Consider the following 22515-nt stretch of genomic DNA (forward strand, 5'->3'; position numbering starts at 1 on the left):
CGCGCACTCAGGCTTAGTTACACATAGGACTTGAAACTCAATTGGTGTTGTTCTTCTTACTACGCGCAAGAAACTTGTATTGAAGCTTGAGCTTGACCAATAAAAGACCCTATCCGAAAACAAACGGAAGGATCTGTCCAAAAATAAAATGAAGGGCGTGTCTATGGATGATGATCTGTTACATTTATTTCTTTATTGAGATATGCTTTGATTAGAGCATAGTTCAATTATAAGAAAGAGTGTCATTATGATGTAGATATTCATGCTGTTCTTAATAGTTTGACGGGAGCAAATAGAATCAAATGTTAACAAACAAGATCTTGATCAAGTCAAATTTAAAGTTTACTAAATCTTTGGTCTTAATTGACAAGATAACATTTTATAAAAAAACAAGAGGTTATCAGGAGAGTGAAACAATTGATAACGAGCAGAATCAATGTCCTGTCACGAGAATTGTGTTAAACAAATACATTCACAAAAACCAATAAAATACAGTGAAAAAAGTATCAATTAGGCAATAACAGTCTTACTATGAGAACAAAAGCCAATGTTTATCGTATTTCTGTCTTGCATTGTGTCCAATTGACTATAGAAAGCTATTTTAGATTAAGGAAACTGTGCTAAAACTTCTTTGTTGAGTAAAGACCTTTATTGGCCTTTATGTCTCGCTGTTTGTACGATAAGCGTTTTCAAACATGATCGTCATTTAGTAGCTCTTTAGGCGTCATGCTTTAATTCTATGCCATCAAGAAAGAAAAAGTGCCAAGCGTTTGGTTCAATTTCATTTACAATTCCAAAGAAACAATTTGTTTGTGTGGCAATCTCATAGGATCGTATTTTAAAATATAGAAGTTACTCAAAGCGAAAATGTTCCATGCGTCAAACTCTTTCTTGAATGCGATACATTTTGATCTCTTTTTCTTTCAAGGAGCGAATTGCAGAGTATTGAAATTTAAGCTTAAGTTGTCATTCAAGTAACGTAAGGAGGAAATAATTCATTCATCCCAGAAGATATCCATATAATTAAAAACATACATACCTAATAACTACCCAATAACTTTTGATTCCATTTGGCACCTTACACACTTAATATGCTTTCGATCCTCAATTTGTGCCTTTTTTTGAGCATCAAACATGTTATACAATCTTAATTTATAACCTGACGTTCCTTACAACTCATTTTTGAATAAAATTGATAAGCATAATAGCACCAAAAGTGTATTGGCAGCCTGCTACCAACGCGAGTGTTTTTTCAACATAAACTATTATTTCTGCCTTCTAATTCCCTTTTTTTGAGTTTCTTGTGTTTGAGCATACATAAAAGAACATGATTATGCAAGGTCTGAAAAATCTAAAAAATCGACATTTTACCCTTATGATCCCTTTTACGAAATCTTCATTTTTCACTATTTTGCGATTGGTGAGCGATGGAGACATTTTAGACATAACACGTTTTAGTACGAATTTCTCCTCTAGGTTTACAAAACACACTCAAACAGTTGAATTTGCAAAACTACTATAAAAAATGTACGATACAGCTCAAAAACAGAAAATACATTTTTGAAGGATAGCTCACTATCTTCATATTAAACATGCTGCTTTCTTTACACCATTTGATATTCCTTGTTTATTCCTACCAGTTTTGGTAATACACTTTTTTGATAGCTCTTCTCTTTCAGACACTTTTAGTTCATCGTTTCTCTCGAATGTCTTTTTTTTTTTTTTTTTTTGTATTGAATGAAATTTTATTTATAAAAACAAAAACATTGGGAGGTTGATCAAGTGTACACAGAGTGAAGTGACTTACCATATAATTGTCATTTTGTATTAACTATTAATCAGCTTTCTTCTTCATTTTTGAGATCTTTAATATTTCTTTGGTAATCTTTCTGGAAATCTTTTCAGGGTCAAAAGGCGCTCCATGGAAGTGTTGTTGGAAACGGCCGCCACAGATTGATCTGATAATTGTTGCAAAGAAGTCGAATATATTGATCTTGACATCTAAGTTGTAAATGAGGTATCTTGGCAGTGTGAGATTTTTAAGATCTTGGAATATTTTATCTGTATCAATTTCGATTGGGTAGCCAAGGAACTTATTGAATATATTTTGCCAAATCATTGCCTTATTACCGCAAGAGATCAGTAGGTGTTTGGCATCTTCTATTTCATTACAACTGACGCATTGATCATTTTCGATGTCTTTTATTCTTTTTTTGGAATAGGAATTGCCTGCTAGGGATTCTGCTGTGTATCATTTTGAACCAGATGTTCCTTGCGGATTAATGCATTGATATCTTATAGAATTCTTTCCATTGACAGGACTTGATATTAGCATTGAAGTCGCTTGGCATTTGTAATGGAATGTTCTCTAGCATTATTCTTCTGATGCCTTGGTTGTTAGGGACGGAATTTCACTGCTTTCGTATTTTAACTCCTTCAGATACTTCTTAAAGCCTACGCAGTGTTGAGTCTCTCCTTGATATTTTGTTCGATATGACGTAGAAAGAACTTCCTGAACTGTAATGTATTGCTGGAAGTGTGTCTCTTTAATTTTGCTAGTATTACTGGTCTATTGCATTGGAGTTTGCTTTGAAGGCAATCCAGTTGGTTGCTAAGTCAAGATTAAAAAAGTGTTGAACTAGGCTTTTCTTTGCGGTTGGACTGCCAAGGAATTTCAGCTCAGCGTTGTCTTCCCAATCTTTGCAGACAGCTGAAAGTGGTAGGGTCATACAATCAATTGCTGACAATGATATTTGAGCTTCGTCTTTTGGTCTACAGAGCTTGTGTCATTTTTTTAAAGGTTTTTTTTAAAGGTTTTTTTTTTTTTTTTTTTGCTCCACGTAGCCTATGACTAAAGTCTGTCAAGAGGTGGTCACAATTTTAAGAGATGCAAAGGGAAAATACGTAAAGTAATCAACTATAAACGTTTGTGCAAGTGTTTCTCGTCAATCAGAGAACTGAGAGAAGTACGAGTGGACGAAAGGAGTAGAATTGGATTAAACGGAGTTTCATTGAAAGAATGTCAGAATTTCTTTGAGGACACTCCCTTTAAATGACAGTACTATCCAATTCTATCTAGTTATTTAGGCTATTCTAACTGAATATAAGCTATACTAGTATTATATTAAAAGCGGATTCGAATAGACTTGAATTGGCTTGACATTTTCAATATATTCGTCTAGTGCGTAGGCAGAAATTTACGGAAACTGCAAAACAATTTGTTAGTGTATGGTGAAAAATGTTGTGCATAAAAAAAAAGTCATATGTAAAGTGTACATGGCAGGTATAAAATAATACAAAGTAAAAGTTGACTGTATATGATGAGTTATATCAACACATTTGCTTTACCTGTATCAAATGAGGAGTGTCAATAAATAAATTCTATTGGCTTATTTCATCCAATCAGTTTTGTTTTTGACACTCTAGTTCTCTTTAGGCATGTCATAAATTTTTTTTTTTTACTGTTACTCATCTCGATCATGTCAACACCCATCAACAATGCCGATCTTCAAGAATATCCTGTCGAAGCCATGGAGCAAATCGATGTGGTTGCTAAAGAGTGGATCCAGCAACAATCAGATAAAGAAGTGGTAAAAAAAATAGTACACGATCTCGTTCGGCATACAAGACCTTACATTTGTGCTTATAGAAGCGTATCCGTGATATTGGATCAAGTGTATTGCCTCTTAAGGTAAGTTGTGTGAAGCTATACATCTCATTTAAATACGCGATAGATTAGTAACTGTGGTATTATTGCCAATTTTGATAACAAGAAGCCCAAGGCTATTAATCGTGTTGAACTCGACACCAATTGTGATTTAAGCAAAGTACAACAAATCATGGTCTCACCTCCTATTCCTTATCCTCATAAAGAAAACTTTAAATACGTGAATGTAAGTCAATACATCTCAGTTTTATGTAATATTCATTTCCTTTTTGACAGCTTATTTTGGTGACGAGTCAACCCATCCCATTTTTGGCTCCTTATTTATACAAGACAAACCTTCAAGTAGAACAACCCGAAAGAGAAGAAGGGGATCGTAAATTTCCTAGCAAACAAGTTGTACTCAAGAACGACTTGAAAGACTATCTTTTGATTAACAAAAAAGGTGTTCGTTCTCGTTTTACTATTCATGAATATCACAGTGTTTAAGTGTATGCAAAAAAAAAAAAAAAAAAAAAAGATAGTGGTTCGGTAAACTTAAATAAAAAAAAAAAAATAAAAAAAAAAGATATCTGTTTGTTCTTCTCTTCTTTTTACTTTGCTTTTATGATGATGATCACTAGTTATAACAAGATTAGAGATGCTGAACGTGTAAGTTATTCAAATGAAGTAAAAGTGATGACTTAAATTACTCTAGGGCGTACTTCAACGTCAATTTAAAAAGTCTAGTTTCTTTCTCTCAAAACAACATCGTCAACCTACTAAACTCGCCATATTTGATTTTGACTCGACCTTGTTCTTTTCGCCTCTTTTGAGTCCTACCATTTGGCACCCGAGTCTTATTCGAGTGGCTACTTCAGAAAGTGTTTATGGACCTGGGTGGTGGCGTGATATCCGTAGTCTAGACTTAGGACCTACGCAAGAACTAGAAAAGACAGCATGGAAAGGATTCTGGAACGAAAAGATAGTGGCTGAAGCCAGAGCATGCATTGAGGACTCAGACACAATGACCATTGTCTTGACAGGCAGACGTTATCATCCATTTCATCACTTGATTCCTCTGATGCTTAGCTCAAAGGGACTTGAGTTTGATGTAATTGGCTTGCGTCCTGATCCTGAACGAATCTCAGAAGACTATGACTGGCAAGTTAATCATGGTGGCAGTGTATGCTATAATCTATCAGGCTCAGTATTTCAGTCCACAATGCATTTCAAGACATGCTTTATCTTGAACATCTTGCACAACGTACCTTCTCTAAAGCAAGTCACTATGTGGGATGATCGACTACCACATGTCAAACGATTCAAAGAGTATTTAGGGGGTTTGGTAAAGACAGGCTTAATTCAAAAGGGTCATGTGATTTATGTACCAGGCATTCGACCCAAATACAATCCTGTATGGGAGAAGCGTGTCATTGGCCATATTATTGAGACACACAACAAAGCATTATTAGCACATCGACAGGATGGACTCAAAAGAGGTAAAATTGAACAACGTATTCCAACATGGCCACACTCTGAAGATCCGTTGGACACAAGCCAAAAGCCATTGCAACTGTTTCCATTACCTGCTGCTACTATTGTTCGACTCTCTTCAACATGTACACAACAACTCAAACAGACTTATTTACCTCTATTCAAACAACAACAACAACATAGATCAAATGGGGGTGGTGAAGAACTAGAGTTCTTTGGTGATGCTGTTTATGTCTCAAGTGAAGCCTTGGACAACAACTCCATTCCAGTGGGTAACATAGGAGATCAAGTACAAGTGGCCATCAAAGCTTATTCAAACACACCTCATCACTTTTCATTAAGAGTCAAGATCAAGACAATGACTTATATGTTGCCATTATGGTTTAAACCTTCGGAATACAATGATATTCTTCATGATAGAAATGCTCATTGGATTACAACACAAGGCAATACAATCACAGGTCAAATTGATTATGTCTATCGTCTTGGTGTTGTTGAAAAGAAAGCAGAAAAGAGAAGTGCCACTGAAGATAGCCTTAGACCCTCTGTTCGTCCAAAACCATAGAATACCCTCTCATTAAAAAGACACTAGGTGTATATGTTTATTTCTATACACTTTTTTTTTATCAGATTAATTATTACTTATTATTGATTATTTGCAGGTGTTGCTTCCGGCGCAACAGGATCTGTACTGGCATCTATGGAAGGCTTTTTTAATATGCCTTGTTGAGGATTCTTTTTTAATTTATCTATTTCTCGTCTCAGGCCTTCGTTTTCTCGCTGAAGTCTTTCTTTTTCTTTACTTGAGGCAATCAGCAGTTGTTGAAGGTGTTCGATGGTCATGTTGATATCTGAACTCAAACTAGTACATGAAGAAGAAGGTGTGATGGTAAATGGGGGTCTAATGAGATAAGTATAGGGTTGCAAACATGCAACAATTTACCTTTGATAGGATTCGTCCAGTTGTGTCGTGATGACAGAAGGTGGTTTCTTGCTATCTGACGCAGTACGTGATCGTGTGGCGGGTGGGTGATACATAAAGGGTAAGGTGGTCAATAGATCCTGCAACATACTTTTTTGGATTTCGTTTTGTTTGATCAAGGATTCCATATGTGAATACACTAAATGAGGCATAGAAGAGTCAAGGATACGATGTGCTTGTCCTCTTGAGAGTGAATTACTAGGTGAAATAGCAGGTGAAGGAGCGACGGTAGACTGTGGTGAATCTGAATGAAAACCAGAGGGTTCATTTGTAGATCCACCTGTCAATTCAAAACGACCCTTTTTACGACATTCAGGAGACACAGCCGACAAGGATACTTCACTACCTTCAGGCTTCTCAATAGAGAAACGGCTGATTTTACTATTGCTGACAGAACCATCTCGAGATAATGCGATGGAAGAAGCATTCGAGCTTTCGCGTGTCAAGGGTAAGCCTTGCATCATAAGGGGTTCAATGGGTGTATTGGGTGCTGTGTGCTTGATTTCAAACCTTGATCTTCGTTGTTCTTGGAAGCTATCCTGGCTCGCATTTCGATACATGGGTGTAGGTTTGAATTCTACAGGTGTGCTCACCATGATATGTTCTTCAACAGGTGCTGGTGTTGTGGGTCGAGTGGTGGTGGTATGTGTTTGGTTCACACTGAATCTGCCCTTTTTGAATTCGCCTTCTTGTAACGTGTTATCATTGCTTTGGATATTGGCTGCTGCAGAAGAAAGAGGTGGTGGGGGTGGAGGTGGAAGGGCATGTGTATTATTTACAGGTGTGGTAGAAATGCCTAAGCCGACACCTCCTGAATGTACATTGATAGCTTCTGCAGATACATTGGAAGCAGGTGAGTCCGATGCAGGAGAAGGTTGAGTACCCTCAATCACAAATCTTGACTTTTTGGGCGTTGTTGTAGGCAAATAATCATCGTGATGAGGAGGACTTTCTACAAGAGGAGACATGATCCCAGGTCGATTGACAGAAGGCAATTCGCGAATCACAGCATCCCCAAACGAAATGTGTTTCTTGATAGGTTCTGTCTCCACAGGTGAAGACGATTTATGGATAGGTTTAGGACACTCCTCGAATTGGACAACAGAGCGCGATCTTTCCAGTGGTGCACTTGACAAGATGGGTGTCTCTGATTTATCGATCACAACAGGTGGATCATTGTCTTGTGTATCAAAATCCCATTGCTCAGTTGCTTCAAACGAGATGTGTTTCTGAGGCACTTTCTTGTGTGGCCTTTGATCCAAAGGTAACACATGCGATAAAATGGACTTGACCAAATGGTCCTTTTTCTTGGCTTGCTTAAAAAACGGATGAGCGAGTAATTTCTCGGCCGAGGGTCGTTTACTAGGGTCTTTTTGCAAGCAAAGATCAATCATGTCTTTAAATAGCTTGGAGTACTTGTGTTTTGTAGCTTCTCTGTCGAGTGTAGGCGGTGCATTGGATAATGTCATCATGAGTACTTTCATAGGTGGATATTTAGCAAATGGCGCATGACCTGTGGCCAATTCCAAAGAGGTGATCCCAAAGCTCCAAATGTCTGCTTTGTAATCATAGCCTGCTTGTTCCATCACTTCGGGTGCCATCCAACAAGGCGTACCGACAAACGTTTTGCGCATATCGCCATTCTCCGTCAGCGAACTAGAGACACCAAAATCAGCTAAGAGAACAGTACCATACTGATCCATTAAAAGATTGCCTGCTTTGACGTCACGATGAATATGACCATTTTTATGAAGATATACAAGGCCTTCCAGTGCTTGTTTGAGGATAGTCGCAATGCTGATTTCATCAAGACCATCAGGAAAAGAAGTCTTCATGATATCCAGACAAGAACCAGCAGATAAATAAGGTGTAACAATGTACAATTTAGATCCATTCACAAAAGAACCATAGACTCTCAAGACATTGGGATGCTTGGATAAGGCCATTAAGGCAGTTTCACGCTATTATATGACTTCATCAGCTTATGGGACATATCGTCTATAATTACCCTAAGTTCATCAATTTGGTTGCGTTCAAACATATCCAAGTCAATCATTTTTACTGCCACTCGCTTCTTGAGTGGTTTATAGACAGCTTCATAAACAACAGCGGATGAGCCATAGCCTAGCAGTTTTATTTTTTTTAAAGATGTCTGCGCAATCTTGTTTCACTCTTACCTATGGGTTTGCCAATATCGAAATCTTCATACTTGTTTGCCCAGTTCGATTCAGAAGGACACATGTTGTTTTGAGATATGGGAGAATAAGGCGCAGGTTCTCTTTCCGAGTGGTGAAGTGTAGGCAATCGAACGTGAAGACCACTGGCTTCTGAGGACATACTCAAAGAACGTTTTGTATGCAAGTTGATTTTGCTAGAAGTAGGCGAATTATTCATACGCTATGGATCTCGGTTCTACTGTAATATGTTGTAAGAAGAAAGAAAGAAATGAAATAGTCGTCGATCGTATCTTTGCCACTAGCAGTTGTCGTAATATATATATACAATAAATAAATAGCTATATGTGTGTGTGTGTGTGCGTCCATTCAACGCTAAAGGACGGTTTTTTTGTTTTTATAATGGCGGGCGATGAAAATTTCCTAACAGCGGTTTTTTAATTCCCCATGAGCAAATTTTTTTTTTTTTTTTGCCTGATGTGCCCACGCAGCATAGATCATATTCTTAGCGGGGGCTCCCTTGAAGTATGCGAGACAAAGATTAGGCTTTATTGTCATGAATTGGTAGCCTTAAATAATAAGAAACGTAAAATACAATGTATGCAATGATAAATGGTTTACAATGTTTGAATTCCTCCACCATTTTGATATCCAAGGATTTGTGTTGAAAGATCAAAGTAGTATGAATAGATCAAAAATGACAGAGATAGACCTTTTTTTTTTTTTACTTCACTGTACTCGGTTCCTTAGGAAGCAATCGGATTCAGTGTCGAAAGTAATAAAAGTCAGGGTCTCATTTAAATTTTATATAAAAAGACATGTTCAATATTGAATCATTTCAAACAGTGCCTTAGAAATAACAATATAATTCCCATTCCTTCAACATATACAAACCAAGAAAGACAATAGAGCACTCAAAGATACGTCACGTCAAGAAGTTCATTCGCATAAAAATTTTTTTTCTATGACTAGTTAATGAAATTTTTTTCTCTTTCTTACCGGACTTATTTCTAATGCGCGGCACGTTATAAATACCAAACAAAGGTTCAATTCCTGTAACTTTCCTTTTTTCTTTATCCATCAATATGGTACGTTGAACATGTCCATCCATCCATCCATACTTATGAATATGCTAGGCTCGCGGTCCCAAGAAGCACATGAAGCGTTTAGCAGCTCCCAAGCACTGGATGCTTGACAAACTTTTGGGTATGTATCAATGGTTTGTGTGAATGTCATTTGCAATAAAGACATATGGGGATGAAAAAAAAATAAACAAATAGTCAAGCTCAACAATCCGATGTCTATGACGAGCTTTATTCTTTTACTGAATTGTGTTGATATTGCAAAATATGACATTTACACATCATGTTCAATTATATTCATACTTTCTTTTTCTATAGGCAACTATGCCCCTAAGCCTAGTTCCGGTCCTCACAAGACTCGTGAATGTCTTCCTTTGATTGTCTTCATCCGTAACCGTCTCAAGTACGCCTTGAACGGCCGTGAAACTCAAGCCATTCTCATGCAACGTTTAGTCAAGGTCGATGGTAAGGTCCGTACCGACTCTACCTTCCCTGCTGGTTTTATGGGTAAGTGTTAAAAATGGAAGGGGGAGAGAGAACTTTAGTTTTACTCACAGCTTGGCTTTGACGAATCCCGGATGCTTTTTTTTGCCTTTCTTTTTAACAGATGTTATTTCTATTGAAAAGACTGGCGAGAACTTCCGTCTCGTCTATGACGTTAAAGGTCGCTTTGCTGTTCACCGTATCACTGATGAGGAGGCCAAGTACAAATTGTGCAAGGTCAAGAAGGTCTTGGTTGGTGCCAAGGGTATCCCTTACATCACCACTCATGACGGTCGTACTATCCGTTACCCTGATCCTTTGATCAAGGCTAATGATACTATTCGTTTCAACATTGAATCTGGCAAGATTGAAGAGTTTGTCAAGTTCGAAGTTGGTAACGTCGTCATGATCACTGGTGGTCGTAACATCGGTCGTGTGGGTCAAATCGTTCACCGTGAACGTCACATTGGTGGTTTTGAAATTGTTCATGTCAAGGATTCTTTGGATCGTGTCTTTGCTACCCGTATCTCTAACGTCTTTGTGATTGGTCAAAGCTCTAAGCCCATGATCTCTCTTCCTAAGGGTAAGGGTATCAAGCTCTCTATCACTGAAGAACGTGACCGCCGTAGAGCTGCTGCTGCCTCTTCTGCTTAAGTTCATTTCAATAAATGTCATATACTTCATTCAATAAATCTTGCATATCCTATTTTGTACATATTACTTTGTTTGCGTCAGATGTCTCGCTCTTTGAATTGAATGAAACCCCATCATTTTTTTTATGCAGCTCGATAGCTCACCTCATATTTCTCACCTTGTCGATTTTTCTTTTTTCTTCTTTTTTTAAATTCAACAAAATGACGATTATTGATACAGATTGTGTATCGATGTAAGCACGATTTTAAAAGAGATAGACATCCTAAAAGACTTGTCTAGAGACACGACAAGATATGTTGTACCAAAACCCATTGTCCATGATCAAAAAGTGACCATTCATCATTGGTAAGTTTTACGATGCTAGAGTAAGATTGACATGTTATGAAGGCAACTTCGAGATTTGTTAATCACACATAATGAACATCATAAACATGAACTGATTGTCCCAACTGGGCAAGATATTTTTCGAGTAAAGAGATCAGCATAATAATAAACAAACCTATTGACATAATTTCCCTTTATAGTACAATTATAAAACTGGGCAAAAAAGTTATTTGTTAAAAGACATTGGCTATGCACCCACTTGTATGGCTTCAGGGTAAATTTGTTTGTATGTCAGCGCTTGTTTAATATAGTTTATTTAGGTATGGTTATTGGGCTGGAGGAGGACAAAGAGGCGATTTAACATTAAAAGATACAAACAGTGATTATCAAGTGTAAAAAAAAAAAAAAAAAAAAAAAAAAAAAGTTCATCGGGTTGGATTTCTGGCTGATTTGATTTCATATAGAAGCATCACAACTTCGCCTGGTTGTACCATCAATAATGGACTCTGTTTCTCTCAACTGAATGGAGAAATCAGACTGCTTGTTTCCAACAATGACGCATCCATTCGCATTTATTCTGTGCCTGACTTGGAGATTATTGATACATTGGATTATCGAACAGCAGTGAATCACAGTAAAGCGTAGTTGAATATGTGCTTTTTTTTTGTTTGACACTTATTTCTTATTAGCCTCTGTGAGTCCTGATGGTCGTAAAATGATTGCCGTTGGAGATGATAACCGAGTTCAATTGTTTAATGTGACAAATACAGGTCATTATGAATTGGTCACTACCATGGCAGGTAAAAAAAAAAAAAAAAAAAGATTCAATCATATATGTATATATATATAATGTTCATGTTTTATCAGTTTCTCGGGATGCTAATTTCTCCGTTGCTTGGAACAAAACATCTGACAAATTCGCCGTCTCGAGTCAAGATGGGTCTGTTCATGTATGGGATATTCGAAACAGAAACCCTCTGGCTAAATTCTCGGGCCTACATCCCTCTATCACAAAGGGAGCTGCAAGATGTGTCAAGTTTAGTCAGACAGGTGCAGTTGATTTATTGGCATTTACTGAGCATGTATCCCATGTGCATGTCATTGATGCTAGGACGTTTGATGGTCAACAAACAGTCAGAGTAGGTTCAGATGGAAATGATACGCCTATCACAGGCTTATGTTTCTCGTTGGATAGTCAGAAGATGTTTGTTGGTAAGCACATAATCCATTGCTTCTAATCTTTTTAACAGAGAGCAGGCCTTGAAAATGCTGTTTTAGATTTCAATATTGATACAGGATCACGCAGAAGATTTGCTAGTGGATCATTACTTTAAGTCTGTTTATTTATTACTATTACTGTACATATAATAAAACTGTATGACAAACAAGATGGTTGGACAAAATTATGCAAGACATATTTAACAGCAAATAGAACAACATTCTTCAGCACAGCAGCAACACAAAAGACCAGTTAGGAAAGCCATGCAACCTCCTCCCGTACCATTGGATTGCTGTGGTGGTGGTGGTGGTTGCTGAGTATACATGGGCTGCTGCGGGTAATAGCCTACAGATATATATGAACACTTCCGTCTAATTACAGTTTGATCGCTTACCTGGTTGTTGTTGTTGATAATAACCTGGTTGCCCATAAGGTTGTGGTTGTCCATAGGCTTGTGATTGCCCATAATATGCATTTTGAGGCTGGTTCATCTGAATATGTAAAGAAAAAGAAAATAATAGAAAAATAAAAAGAGACGATGAAATCACTTCTTTCTATGACGATATGATTCGAGATCAAAACAACTTCGGAGTTAGGCGAGTGTAACATTATTTTGCTTTTTAAAGGAAAACCTTTAGTTTTGACATCAGTGACAAAAGTCTAAATTCTCGATACAAGATATACCAAAAAAAGAGGGGGGGGGAGTTTCTTTTTTTTTCTTCTTTTTTTCTCCCTTTCTTTTTTTCTCTTTTCTATATAAATGTAATGCATACGTATGATTTTTGTTACTCATGGACAATAGTGATATGCCAAAAACAAACAAAGACTTTCAAGAAAACGACGAGGACTTTTTTCAAACGTTTATCAACTATAATGGAGATGAAGATATAGATGTAGGATCAATCAAACAAGACAACAACGCTACCGCAATTCAATTCACGTTTCTCAAGCCTAATATTGACGTCTCAAATTCAAAAAAGAATAACCAACATTTATATGGCAATCCTTCCTTTATGATTGATGAACCAACATGTGAATTAGATGACTTTAGTTTTGAGTTTGAAATAGTAGAACAACCTCAACAATGTCGAATATCCAACTATGGAGCCAAGGACAGAAGACCCATTGATCCTGCGCCTATTCTTCGTCTAAGAATATTAAACGAGTAACTATTCCATCGTGTGTGTGCATGGGATGGCTGAATGTATTATTTGTTAGGAAAACAGTCGATTTTCCACCATTTTTTGTGGTTCAGGTATCGTTATGGTCTGCAGATATGAAACGACAGTTGGATTTGGTCAAAAATAAACACCAGGCATTACGTACACTAATGGGTTCAGTAGTTGCTTCTCCTTCTTTATTGAAGGATTTGGATGGTCAAGAAGCATATTATTTTGCTTTTCCTGATCTCAGTGTACGTATGACAGGGGAATATCGTCTTCAATTTACTTTGATGCATCTAACAAGGTAAAAAAAAAAAAGAGGATCAACAAGTATGATTGAAACATATGTAGGAGTAAAATAATAAAATCTCTCTTTTCTGAACCATTTACAGTTTATTCTGCAAAAGCATACCCTGGCATGAAAGGTAGAGACAGAGCTCATGATAGGCATGATAGGAAAAGAAAGCTCACATTTGTTTATATAGAGTCAAGCGAATTAGCAAAACATTTATTTAGACAAGGATTGAAATTGACCATTCGAACACAAAATAGTGCCCGAGACACAGTAAAATGACACAAAATTTGAGAGTCACTTCTGAAGCTACATTTTGTCAAGTTAGACATGTACATAATAAAACTGTTTGTTTTTATCCTCATTGGTAAACATGATGTTTTCTTTTTATAGTATAGAAGGATCGAGAAAACTTGTTTCAAAACACAAAAAAAAAGCATACGAGTTAGAAAATAGTGTCTTTTATTACCAATAAACATTAGCTATGTCTTTTTCTTGAATGCATGAATAACATTGTATTCTTATGTCATAAAGAGCTACGTTCTATCTAGAATAGTAATAGTCATACACACTACCTTTGATATATACTTTTATGTGATCTGAAAAAAGAAAAACTGCCCGCACATCGGACATTGAAAAATAAAGATTGGACCCACTTGCAGCTTCTCTGTTTAGACACACAAAATATATCCATCCATACTCTCTTATTAAGGTCTCTTTCTCTTAACAAGTAGTAAGAAAAAGTAAGATATCGATTCATATATGCATATATATACTTTTTATGGATGGATGGCAACAAGAAACAAATAACAGCTATTATTCTCCTGATGAACATATAACATAACACATGACGACATAACATCATTACACAGCTAATCTTTACATTTTCACTTTCTGATTATACTCAGCAATTCATCTCCATTCCACCATTGCAGTAGACTTTACATCAACCTACATCATCAACTTTAGTGGCATTTGTCATGAACTAAAAAAAAAAGTGACCTGTAATTTGCTTACTAATACCAACTACTGCGACACCCAGGAGAATAAATAGCTTTGTTTCTTTTGTCATTCCTTTCTCTATTTTTTAACCTCTTATTCATATATATATATTTTATAGAATGGGTCGTCGTCCTGCTCGTTGTTATCGTTACTGTAAAAACAAGCCTTACCCTAAGTCTAGATACAACCGTGGTGTCCCTGATGCCAAGCTTAGAATCTACGATTTAGGTCGTAAGAAGGCTTCTGTTGACGATTTCCCTCTCTGTGTTCACTTGGTCTCCAACGAATACGAACAACTCTCTGCCGAAGCTCTTGAAGCTGGTCGTATCTGTGCTAACAAGTACATGTCCAAGACTTCTGGTAAGGATTCCTTCCACATGCGTATCCGTGTCCACCCCTTCCACGTCACCCGTATCAACAAGATGTTGTCTTGTGCTGGTGCCGATAGATTGCAAACAGGTATGCGTGGTGCTTTCGGTAAGCCCAACGGTCTTGTTGCCCGTGTCAACATTGGTCAAATCATTTTCTCTGTTCGTTCCAAGGACTCCAACAAGGCTGTTGTCATTGAAGCCTTGAGACGTTGTAAGTACAAGTTCCCTGGTCAACAAAAGATCATTATCTCCAAGAAGTGGGGTTTCACTCCTTTGTCTCGCGAAGAATACGTTGAAGCTCGTGCTGCTGGCAAGCTCAGACCTGATGGTTGTTATGTCAAGTTTGTTCCTCAAAAGGGTCCTCTTTCCAACTACTTCAAGGAAGCTGGCAAGGTCTAAATTTCATTTAACTACATTTTGTATAAAGAAAGCACATCCATAATAAACTTCAAAAAAAACAAAATAAAAAATAAATGGTAGTGTTTGTTTTGAAATTTATGCAAATTGGATGCAAATTGGATGCATTAGTCATCTTAATGTCTTTTTTGTTTTTAAATAAGCGCACATCTTTCGTGAAACATACAAATAAAAGTGAAAAAAGATTGTCAAATCATTCTTTCTTTTTTTTTTTTTCTTTTTTTTATAGTTACAATGGATAAAGAAGAACAGACAATTCAAAGTGATATTGCTTCAGAAAAGACCTATACGAAATCAATAAAATCAGAAACTGCAAGTGAAATTACACCTCCTGACGGTGGCAAAGGTTGGCTTGTTGTTATGGGGTCCTTTCTTGTATGTTGTCTAAAGAAGAAGGATATTCTGACATTTAAAAAAATTTTTTTTTGTTCAATAGGGTATGTTCTCCATGTAAGAATAATAATAAGGTCATGATGATCATAGCCATTTTAAACAGGCTATTATAGATTTGGTTACAATTATAGTTGGGGTGTTTATCTAAATTTATACAAGACACAAGTCTATATTGGCCAAATGAGTACATTGTCCTGGGTTGGTTCGATCTGTGTTGCTTTATTCTTTATTACAGGTCCTATCAATCAATTTGTTATTGAAAAAATGGGTTATAAATACATGTTAATGACAGGCACAGTCTTATGTACAGCTGCATTAATTTTGGCTAGTTTTGCTACTCAAGTATGGCATGTGTTTCTCACTCAAGGTGTCATGTTTGGTTTAGGTGCTTCGTTTGTTTCTTTGCCTTGTATTGGAGCACCTCAACAATGGTTTTCATCGAAACGTGGATTAGCCATTGGTCTTGCTATGTCAGGCAGTGGTATAGGTGGTTTAGTGGTAGCCAACATTAGTATGGCTGTGATCAAGAGCTTAGGTTATCGTTGGGCACTGCGCATTGATGGCATTATTGTATTTGTTCTATTGTCTATTGCTACTTTGTTTGTTCGACCTTTTGGTGATGTTAGAAAGACGGGAGGAGGAAGAAAACTATTGAATTGGTATCTTTTCAAGAATCCAATGTTTACTGTCATGTTCTTTCATGGTCTGATCACAACATTTGGTTATATGGTAATTTATAGACAGAGACAAAGATAGGGCTAATTGTATCAGACACCCTTCTTTTTATTACCCTCGCATGCAAACGCTCTGAATCTAGACCCTTGGATTGGTACAAATTTATCTGCCATCATGTCAGCTATCAATGCAGTGGCCCGTGTCTGTACAGGTTACATGGGCGATAAGCTAGGTCGATTCAACAGTCTATTCCTATGTACCTTCTTATGTGGTGTATGTTGTCTCACGATCTGGATCAATGTTCATAATGAAGCTACACTTTGGGTATTTGCTATTCTTTATGGCTTCTTTGGTGGTGGTTATGTTGCTCTCTTTCCTACTGTGCAACCACAGATTGTAGGCCTGGAACATATTGGTCCTGCAATTGGTTTGCTTTATACTACCAATATATTTGGCTACTTGTTTGGTACGCCTATTGCTTCTGCTCTGATTAACCTATCATCACCACCAAGTTATGTCAATGGTGCTATTTGGGCTGGTGTCACTATTGTACTAGGATCATTTTTTGCTGGTTGGGTCCGTATTCTTAAAGGTGGATGGGTTTGGACCAAGATTTAATAAAAGTTAGCCCAGTTTTTTGACATTCGAACTCAGCAACAAAGGTATCATGATCCAAGGGCCCTTTGATATGCCAAGATGATAATTAACGCACTCAGTTTTTTTGTGGATGATTTTTTGAGATGTTTGTTCTAAGATGATATAAACAGAAAAAAACTGATAATGAATATGGTCGCCTTTAGCATCAATCACAACTTAGTATTGGTTGATCATATTGTGTAGTAGTATGGATGTAATGATTTTGAAGCAGTGATGCAATTAAGGATTATTCTACAAAATCCTCGTATTCGTCTCAATATTCTAAATAGACTGGTTCATATCTGTTACTAATTTATCTCTCTTCTATTCTCTGCTCTTTCTTATAATCCAATGCAAGTAACAATATAAATATTTTTGATGCTTAATTTCTAGAATCTAATATTTTTTTACTACAAGACGGAAAATAGAGCTATCAACAAGCTTAAATATTCAAAATGCGCACCAAAAGCTATGATTTTTTGGTAAATGTGGTTGCTTGCTGATTGTACTATGAAAATAATGAGATATAGGCCAAAGATCTTGTACGCATTTATGTCTATTTGCTCAACATTTTAGCAGCAAGTTTTTTGTGATTTCTACATCCACAGACTCAGAAAGCAGAGAAATACAACTTTTGTCATTATACCAAAGCCAAAAAAAAAAAAAAAAAAAAAAAAAAAAAACCGCGTCTTCATGTAGTTCTCAGCAAAGGCTCAATTTTTTTTAAGGATTTTATTTTTTTACTCCACATAGCCTATGACTAAAGTCTGTCAAGAGGTGGTCACAATTTTAAGAGATGCAAAGGGAAAATACGTAAAGTAATCAACTATAAACGTTTGTGCAAGTGTTTCTCGTCAATCAGAGAACTGAGAGAAGCACGAGTGGACGAAAGGAGTAGAATTGGATTAAACGGAATTTCATTGAAGATAGTATTCCAATGGGCCTTCCAAATTTGACCCAGGAAAACCTCATTTCTAGTGGGGCTGGAAGAGAATCGAGATACATAGTTTTCAATCCCCGACACCAGGCATTTTGTGTGCATGATGATGATGCTTTGATGCTGCTCAAGACACACAAAGTCAATGAGATTACGGGTTGGTGCATCATTCAGGTTCTACAAAGAGCTCAGCTGAGTTATAACACAGAGTAATGAGTGCGCTTACTGTAAGGATAAGGATCAAAGGCTTAAGAAAGAGCTGTATAGTCTCGACTACATGTCATTCTTTGAGAAGTCATCTCCCCTGAGCAATTGATTTTTCTAAATCAAAGATAATCTTCTTTTTGGGATCAAACAGAGTGTTTCTTAAGAACAATAAGCGAAGAAGAACATGGCTACTAAGTTAGTAGAAATCGAATAGAAAGACATTTACGACAACTCTTTTTTTTTCATCATATAGATCATGAGTGTGTTTGTATAATTGTGCTAGATATAATATCTTGTTATGAGATTATTTCAGGGATGCAGAATAAAATGTAGTATAAAAATATTTTTTTTTCTGGCAAACATGTAAATATTTTATTACCTCGAAACCTATTCTTGATCAAGCATACATATGGACCTTTTGCTGTCTTTCTAAAATTACTGCTGAACACAACGATGTTGTGCGCTCGTTTTTTTTTAAAAAAAAAATCGGTTTTAATACGCGTAGTCATTTCATTTCACGCGTATTTTTTTTTAGAATCTCTTTTAATTATGCTTTCAGGTGTTCTAACAAGTCGATTACAAAAAGAGCTATGTAAGTTCATGATAATCGTACTTTATTTTTGCTAATCTTATTTAGTGGATCTCGAAAAAGATCCTCCTCCAGGTGTGAGTTGCTATCCAAAAGAAGACAACATTACCGATCTAGAAGCAAGTAAGTCCATTCCCTTGCATCGATTTCATAGACCAACATAACCTAGTCGTTAAAGGACCACCTGAATCACCTTATGAAAAGGGACTTTTCAAATTAGACATTCAAATACCATTAAGTTATCCTTTCGATCCTCCTCAAATACGTTTTGTTACTTTAATTTACCATCCTAATATTGATGATACTGGTCGAATTTGCGCAGATATTCTCAAAAAAGGGCAGGGCTGGAGACCTGCCTTAAATCTTTCGACTACGCTTTTACTCTTGAGTCAATTGCTTGCTCAACCTAATCCTGATGATCCACTTGATGCAGATATTGCAAAAGAATATCAATTTGATTATCCTACATTCAAACAAAAAGCAATAGAATATACACAAAAGTATGCTGCTGGTGAAGACATGACTGCAGTAAGTTGAACTATCTTGCATTATGGTACTCATAAATATCAAATAGGAATCTAAACAACCTATACCTGAAAAAGAAATGGTGCAACAACAACAAAAAGAAGAAGAAATCAAACCACAAAAGAAAACAAAACTATCACTATCGAGAAATAAAAGCAGCTCTCAAAGTCAACCAACAATAGTTCAAAACAAAAAAAGGCAAGCCGATGCTTCTCCTAATCATCCAGCCGTAATTAAAGATACAAAAGCACCCAAAACTATAAAGAAGCAAGCCAATGTATCTAACAGTCAACAACAGAAAAGTGAAAGTCATTGTACTAAAGAAGTAAAAGTCAATTGTTCATCAGACACAAACAAACAAATTAGTCAACAAGAAAAAGCTTCAGATGTCAAAAAGAAATCTGATTCTGTTGTTGTGTTAATTGAAAAACCAGCTACACAAAAAGAGGAAGAGAAAGAAGACTTGTCCAAGAAACGATCATTTAATGCATTGTTTGACAAGGACATTATTATTTTATCTGATGATGAAGATCCTGTATTACACAGCCTTCAATTGGATCGAAAGCAAAAGAGGACTAAAATGTTAAGTTTAAGCAAGAAAAAAAAACCATCATGAGTCAGCTTAAATTTCATTTGCAGTCACAATGCTTCTCACACTTTAACTATGTACCATATTCATCTCCTTCACATGCATATATAAAGTCCCTATTTTATTCTTTCTCTTTTTCTTTTTCTTTGTAAATAAACAATGGCTACTTCAATTCCTTTACTTGAAACACTTCAAATCACTCTTTCTTCTTCTGGTGTGACAGAGTTGGCTTTCAATCGCCCCACAAGATATAACGCTTTGTCTCCTTTAGCCTATAGAGTAACGTACATCATTCAATCACTTGGAATAACACGGAATAGGATTGGCTTGCAGCTATTCAATGGGCTGCTCGATGTGACGCTGTGAAAGTTGTAGTCATGACAGGTCGTGGCAAATATTATACTTCAGGCCAAGAATTACAAGAACCCGACAATAGTCCTAAAGGTGAAGAATTTAATAAGAAAAGAAGACTTGTGACAAAGTAAGTTTAGGCTTATTAAGCTTTTGTGATTGACTGAAATGAGCAGAACACTTGTCGATGAATTGATCAATTTCCCTAAACTTTTGATTGCAGGTGTCAATGGTAGAAAAAAGAAAATCATGCAAGTCGATATTAACAAAACTGAGCAGGTAATGCGATTGGTTTTGGTGTTACAACACTTGCTTTATTTGATGTTGTTTATTCTATACCTCAAGCTACGTTTACGACTCCTTTTATGAAGCTAGCATTTTGTGCTGAAGGTTGTTCTTCTATTTTATTTCCTCGAATTATGGGTGTCTCCAGAGCCAATGAAATGTTACTTTTAGGCCGTACATTTACTGCTGAAGAATTGGTGGATTGCGGATTTATTAGTAGAACCATTCCAGCTGAAGATTTCCATAAAGAAGTATTGGCTATTGCTCATGAAGCAGCCAAATTCTCAAGTGAAGCTATTGCTGTTTCTAAAAAGCTTATTCGAGACGTGGATCGACAAGTGTTGCTTCAGGTGAATGAAGTGGAAATGGCTAGATTATCTGAGCGCATGAAATCAAAAGATTCACAAGATGCTCTCAATAAGTTTGTTGAAGAAAACAAGAGAAAGAAAGCTGCCAAATCAGCTAAACAACAGCAACAGCAACAGCAACAAAGTAAGCTTTAAAGTTATGTAATAAAATCAATGTTTTTTTCTTAATGATATGCGAGGAGAGAAAGGGGAGAGGCAAAGCTCTGTTTTGAATAAAACAATAAAAGGTGCTTTCTAAATTGAAACCATTCATGCAAGCTTTGATTGGATAGTTCCAGAATAAAACGAAACAAGGAAAAAAAAAAGCGTTGATTATCCTAACAAGTAAATTTTAAAAATAAAAAGATATTATCTTGTTGTAACATAAATTTGGATTAATAAAGAACTGCCTTATTTATGCTTTTAATCAATCGAATGGTTAGTAATGAGCATTTGGCGTATAAAAAGTTGTCCAGGTCATTTACCAGTCATTTAAGTAAAAAAGAAATTTATCCCTTTATTTATCAAGAATTCCATCCATCATTTCTTATATAAACTATAGATAATTCACTTTCTCTTTTCTTTTTCTTTTTCTTTCGTTTTTGTTAGGTACAAACAAATAACTGCGCTATTCGACAACTGCTTCTATAAATACAAGCTTTTTTTTTTTTACATTATATCATGTGTTACACACGATGCCTATGCGTAAAGAGACATATCTTAAGACCTGTATTGGTCAAGGTATGAACTTCTTCACTTGTACAACCAAGCAATTATATTTTTAGATTATTCCTGTCTTTACAAGGTAAAATGGCGCATTTATAATCATATCATAGACTAAGATTTATGAAAGAATAGGAGAAACAAGAGCAAATGAACTGAATGTACATTTTGTTCAATTGTTCAAACTAATTTATGCATAATTAAGCGTATGTCTATACATGCATTCAAAAAGAAAAGTAAAAAAAAAAAGACAAAGTGGCTGATAATGGCTCTTTTTTTTCAAAAATAGTACTCTTTTTCTATACGACAACAATGCCGAATCATATGCCTCCTTCTTTCGGCAAACTTTAATGCTAACAAAATTGTGTCTAGAAACATGGCATATCAGATTCGTTCATGTGCCTTGATCTATCAAAATCTGTACCTTTTTTTAAACCAAACTATTTTATTTGGCTTGGCTAAGAAAAAAAAAACTTACTCACTTGATACTTTTCTAGAATTTTGAATTTCTTTTTCTTGTCATACTATAAAGTAATGATGACATGATATGAATATATATATATATATATATATAAAAGGGAGAGCCGATCAACAGAGATAAAGGTTGTCATTGTCGTCGCTTTTGCAAGTCAACCATAGATTCAAAAAAAAAAAAGGATCTACATTCAAATTACCAAGAAAGTTTAAGTTGGGCTTAGAAATGAGTATGTTCCAGCTAAAAATGACATCTGCCTGAAAAAGGAAACTAAGGTTAAATAACCAAAAAGATAGTCTCGGTTGATAATTATGCAGGTGTTATTAATTAATAGTTGTAGAGTACAGGCAACAAGTAAGAAAGTCTAGAAATCGAGTATAAACAATGGAAAATATATATATATATATTTATGTAGATGAACTATTTATAATTAGAGACTAAAAAAAGTAAACTGAACAAATACAACAACATTTGAGTCAC

General features: G+C 36.0%; 9 protein-coding genes across 9 annotated transcripts; 8 read left to right on the forward strand and 1 right to left on the reverse strand.

Annotated features, from left to right (window-relative positions):
- The first annotated feature begins 3427 nt into the window (after window positions 1–3427).
- B0P05DRAFT_493235 (uncharacterized protein) lies at window positions 3428–5750 on the forward strand. Its single transcript, XM_051575351.1, has 5 exons — window positions 3428–3590; window positions 3650–3691; window positions 3735–3893; window positions 3944–4147; window positions 4362–5750. The coding sequence occupies exons 1-5, from the start codon at window positions 3480–3482 to the stop codon at window positions 5703–5705; spliced, it is 1860 nt and encodes a 619-aa protein (XP_051433675.1). The 5' UTR covers window positions 3428–3479; the 3' UTR covers window positions 5706–5750.
- A 1-nt stretch (window position 5751) lies between these two features.
- Window positions 5752–8668, reverse strand: B0P05DRAFT_546698 (kinase-like domain-containing protein). Its single transcript, XM_051578793.1, has 3 exons — window positions 8300–8668; window positions 8131–8246; window positions 5752–8083 (listed from the first exon to the last, which is right to left on the reverse strand). Exons 1-3 carry the CDS (start codon window positions 8514–8516, stop codon window positions 6080–6082), a joined length of 2337 nt encoding a protein of 778 aa, XP_051433676.1. The 5' UTR covers window positions 8517–8668; the 3' UTR covers window positions 5752–6079.
- A 713-nt stretch (window positions 8669–9381) lies between these two features.
- On the forward strand, window positions 9382–10515 carry B0P05DRAFT_572588 (ribosomal family S4e-domain-containing protein; the record flags this gene model as incomplete). The annotated part of the gene is made up of 4 exons (XM_051581449.1): window positions 9382–9384; window positions 9433–9502; window positions 9577–9885; window positions 9986–10515. The coding sequence occupies 4 exons, from the start codon at window positions 9382–9384 to the stop codon at window positions 10513–10515; spliced, it is 912 nt and encodes a 303-aa protein (XP_051433677.1).
- Window positions 10516–10662: 147 nt separating this feature from the next.
- On the forward strand, window positions 10663–12632 carry B0P05DRAFT_546713 (WD40-repeat-containing domain protein). Its single transcript, XM_051578794.1, has 9 exons — window positions 10663–10747; window positions 10795–10860; window positions 10903–10984; window positions 11040–11113; window positions 11160–11231; window positions 11304–11473; window positions 11529–11639; window positions 11707–12051; window positions 12097–12632. The coding sequence occupies exons 1-9, from the start codon at window positions 10716–10718 to the stop codon at window positions 12171–12173; spliced, it is 1029 nt and encodes a 342-aa protein (XP_051433678.1). The 5' UTR covers window positions 10663–10715; the 3' UTR covers window positions 12174–12632.
- Window positions 12633–12777: 145 nt separating this feature from the next.
- Window positions 12778–13881, forward strand: B0P05DRAFT_546721 (velvet factor-domain-containing protein). The gene is made up of 4 exons (XM_051578795.1): window positions 12778–13223; window positions 13277–13525; window positions 13573–13646; window positions 13707–13881. Exons 1-4 carry the CDS (start codon window positions 12850–12852, stop codon window positions 13793–13795), a joined length of 786 nt encoding a protein of 261 aa, XP_051433679.1. The 5' UTR covers window positions 12778–12849; the 3' UTR covers window positions 13796–13881.
- A 753-nt stretch (window positions 13882–14634) lies between these two features.
- B0P05DRAFT_546723 (putative ribosomal protein L10) lies at window positions 14635–15285 on the forward strand (the record flags this gene model as incomplete). Its single annotated transcript, XM_051578796.1, has 1 exon — window positions 14635–15285. The coding sequence occupies one exon, from the start codon at window positions 14635–14637 to the stop codon at window positions 15283–15285; it is 651 nt and encodes a 216-aa protein (XP_051433680.1).
- Window positions 15286–15530: 245 nt separating this feature from the next.
- Window positions 15531–17064, forward strand: B0P05DRAFT_546727 (major facilitator superfamily domain-containing protein). Its single transcript, XM_051578797.1, has 3 exons — window positions 15531–15678; window positions 15740–16425; window positions 16468–17064. The coding sequence occupies exons 2-3, from the start codon at window positions 15877–15879 to the stop codon at window positions 16987–16989; spliced, it is 1071 nt and encodes a 356-aa protein (XP_051433681.1). The 5' UTR covers window positions 15531–15678; window positions 15740–15876; the 3' UTR covers window positions 16990–17064.
- A 1604-nt stretch (window positions 17065–18668) lies between these two features.
- Window positions 18669–19979, forward strand: B0P05DRAFT_546729 (ubiquitin-conjugating enzyme/RWD-like protein). Its single transcript, XM_051578798.1, has 4 exons — window positions 18669–18743; window positions 18789–18863; window positions 18910–19268; window positions 19315–19979. Exons 1-4 carry the CDS (start codon window positions 18701–18703, stop codon window positions 19879–19881), a joined length of 1044 nt encoding a protein of 347 aa, XP_051433682.1. The 5' UTR covers window positions 18669–18700; the 3' UTR covers window positions 19882–19979.
- On the forward strand, window positions 19980–21009 carry B0P05DRAFT_546738 (ClpP/crotonase-like domain-containing protein). The gene is made up of 4 exons (XM_051578799.1): window positions 19980–20133; window positions 20175–20335; window positions 20382–20437; window positions 20485–21009. The coding sequence occupies exons 1-4, from the start codon at window positions 20014–20016 to the stop codon at window positions 20991–20993; spliced, it is 846 nt and encodes a 281-aa protein (XP_051433683.1). The 5' UTR covers window positions 19980–20013; the 3' UTR covers window positions 20994–21009.
- The last annotated feature ends 1506 nt before the right edge of the window (window positions 21010–22515 follow it).

Source organism: Gilbertella persicaria, assembly GCF_025201335.1.
Source record: "Gilbertella persicaria strain CBS 190.32 chromosome Unknown B0P05scaffold_26, whole genome shotgun sequence".
Lineage (NCBI taxonomy): Eukaryota > Fungi > Mucoromycota > Mucoromycetes > Mucorales > Choanephoraceae > Gilbertella > Gilbertella persicaria.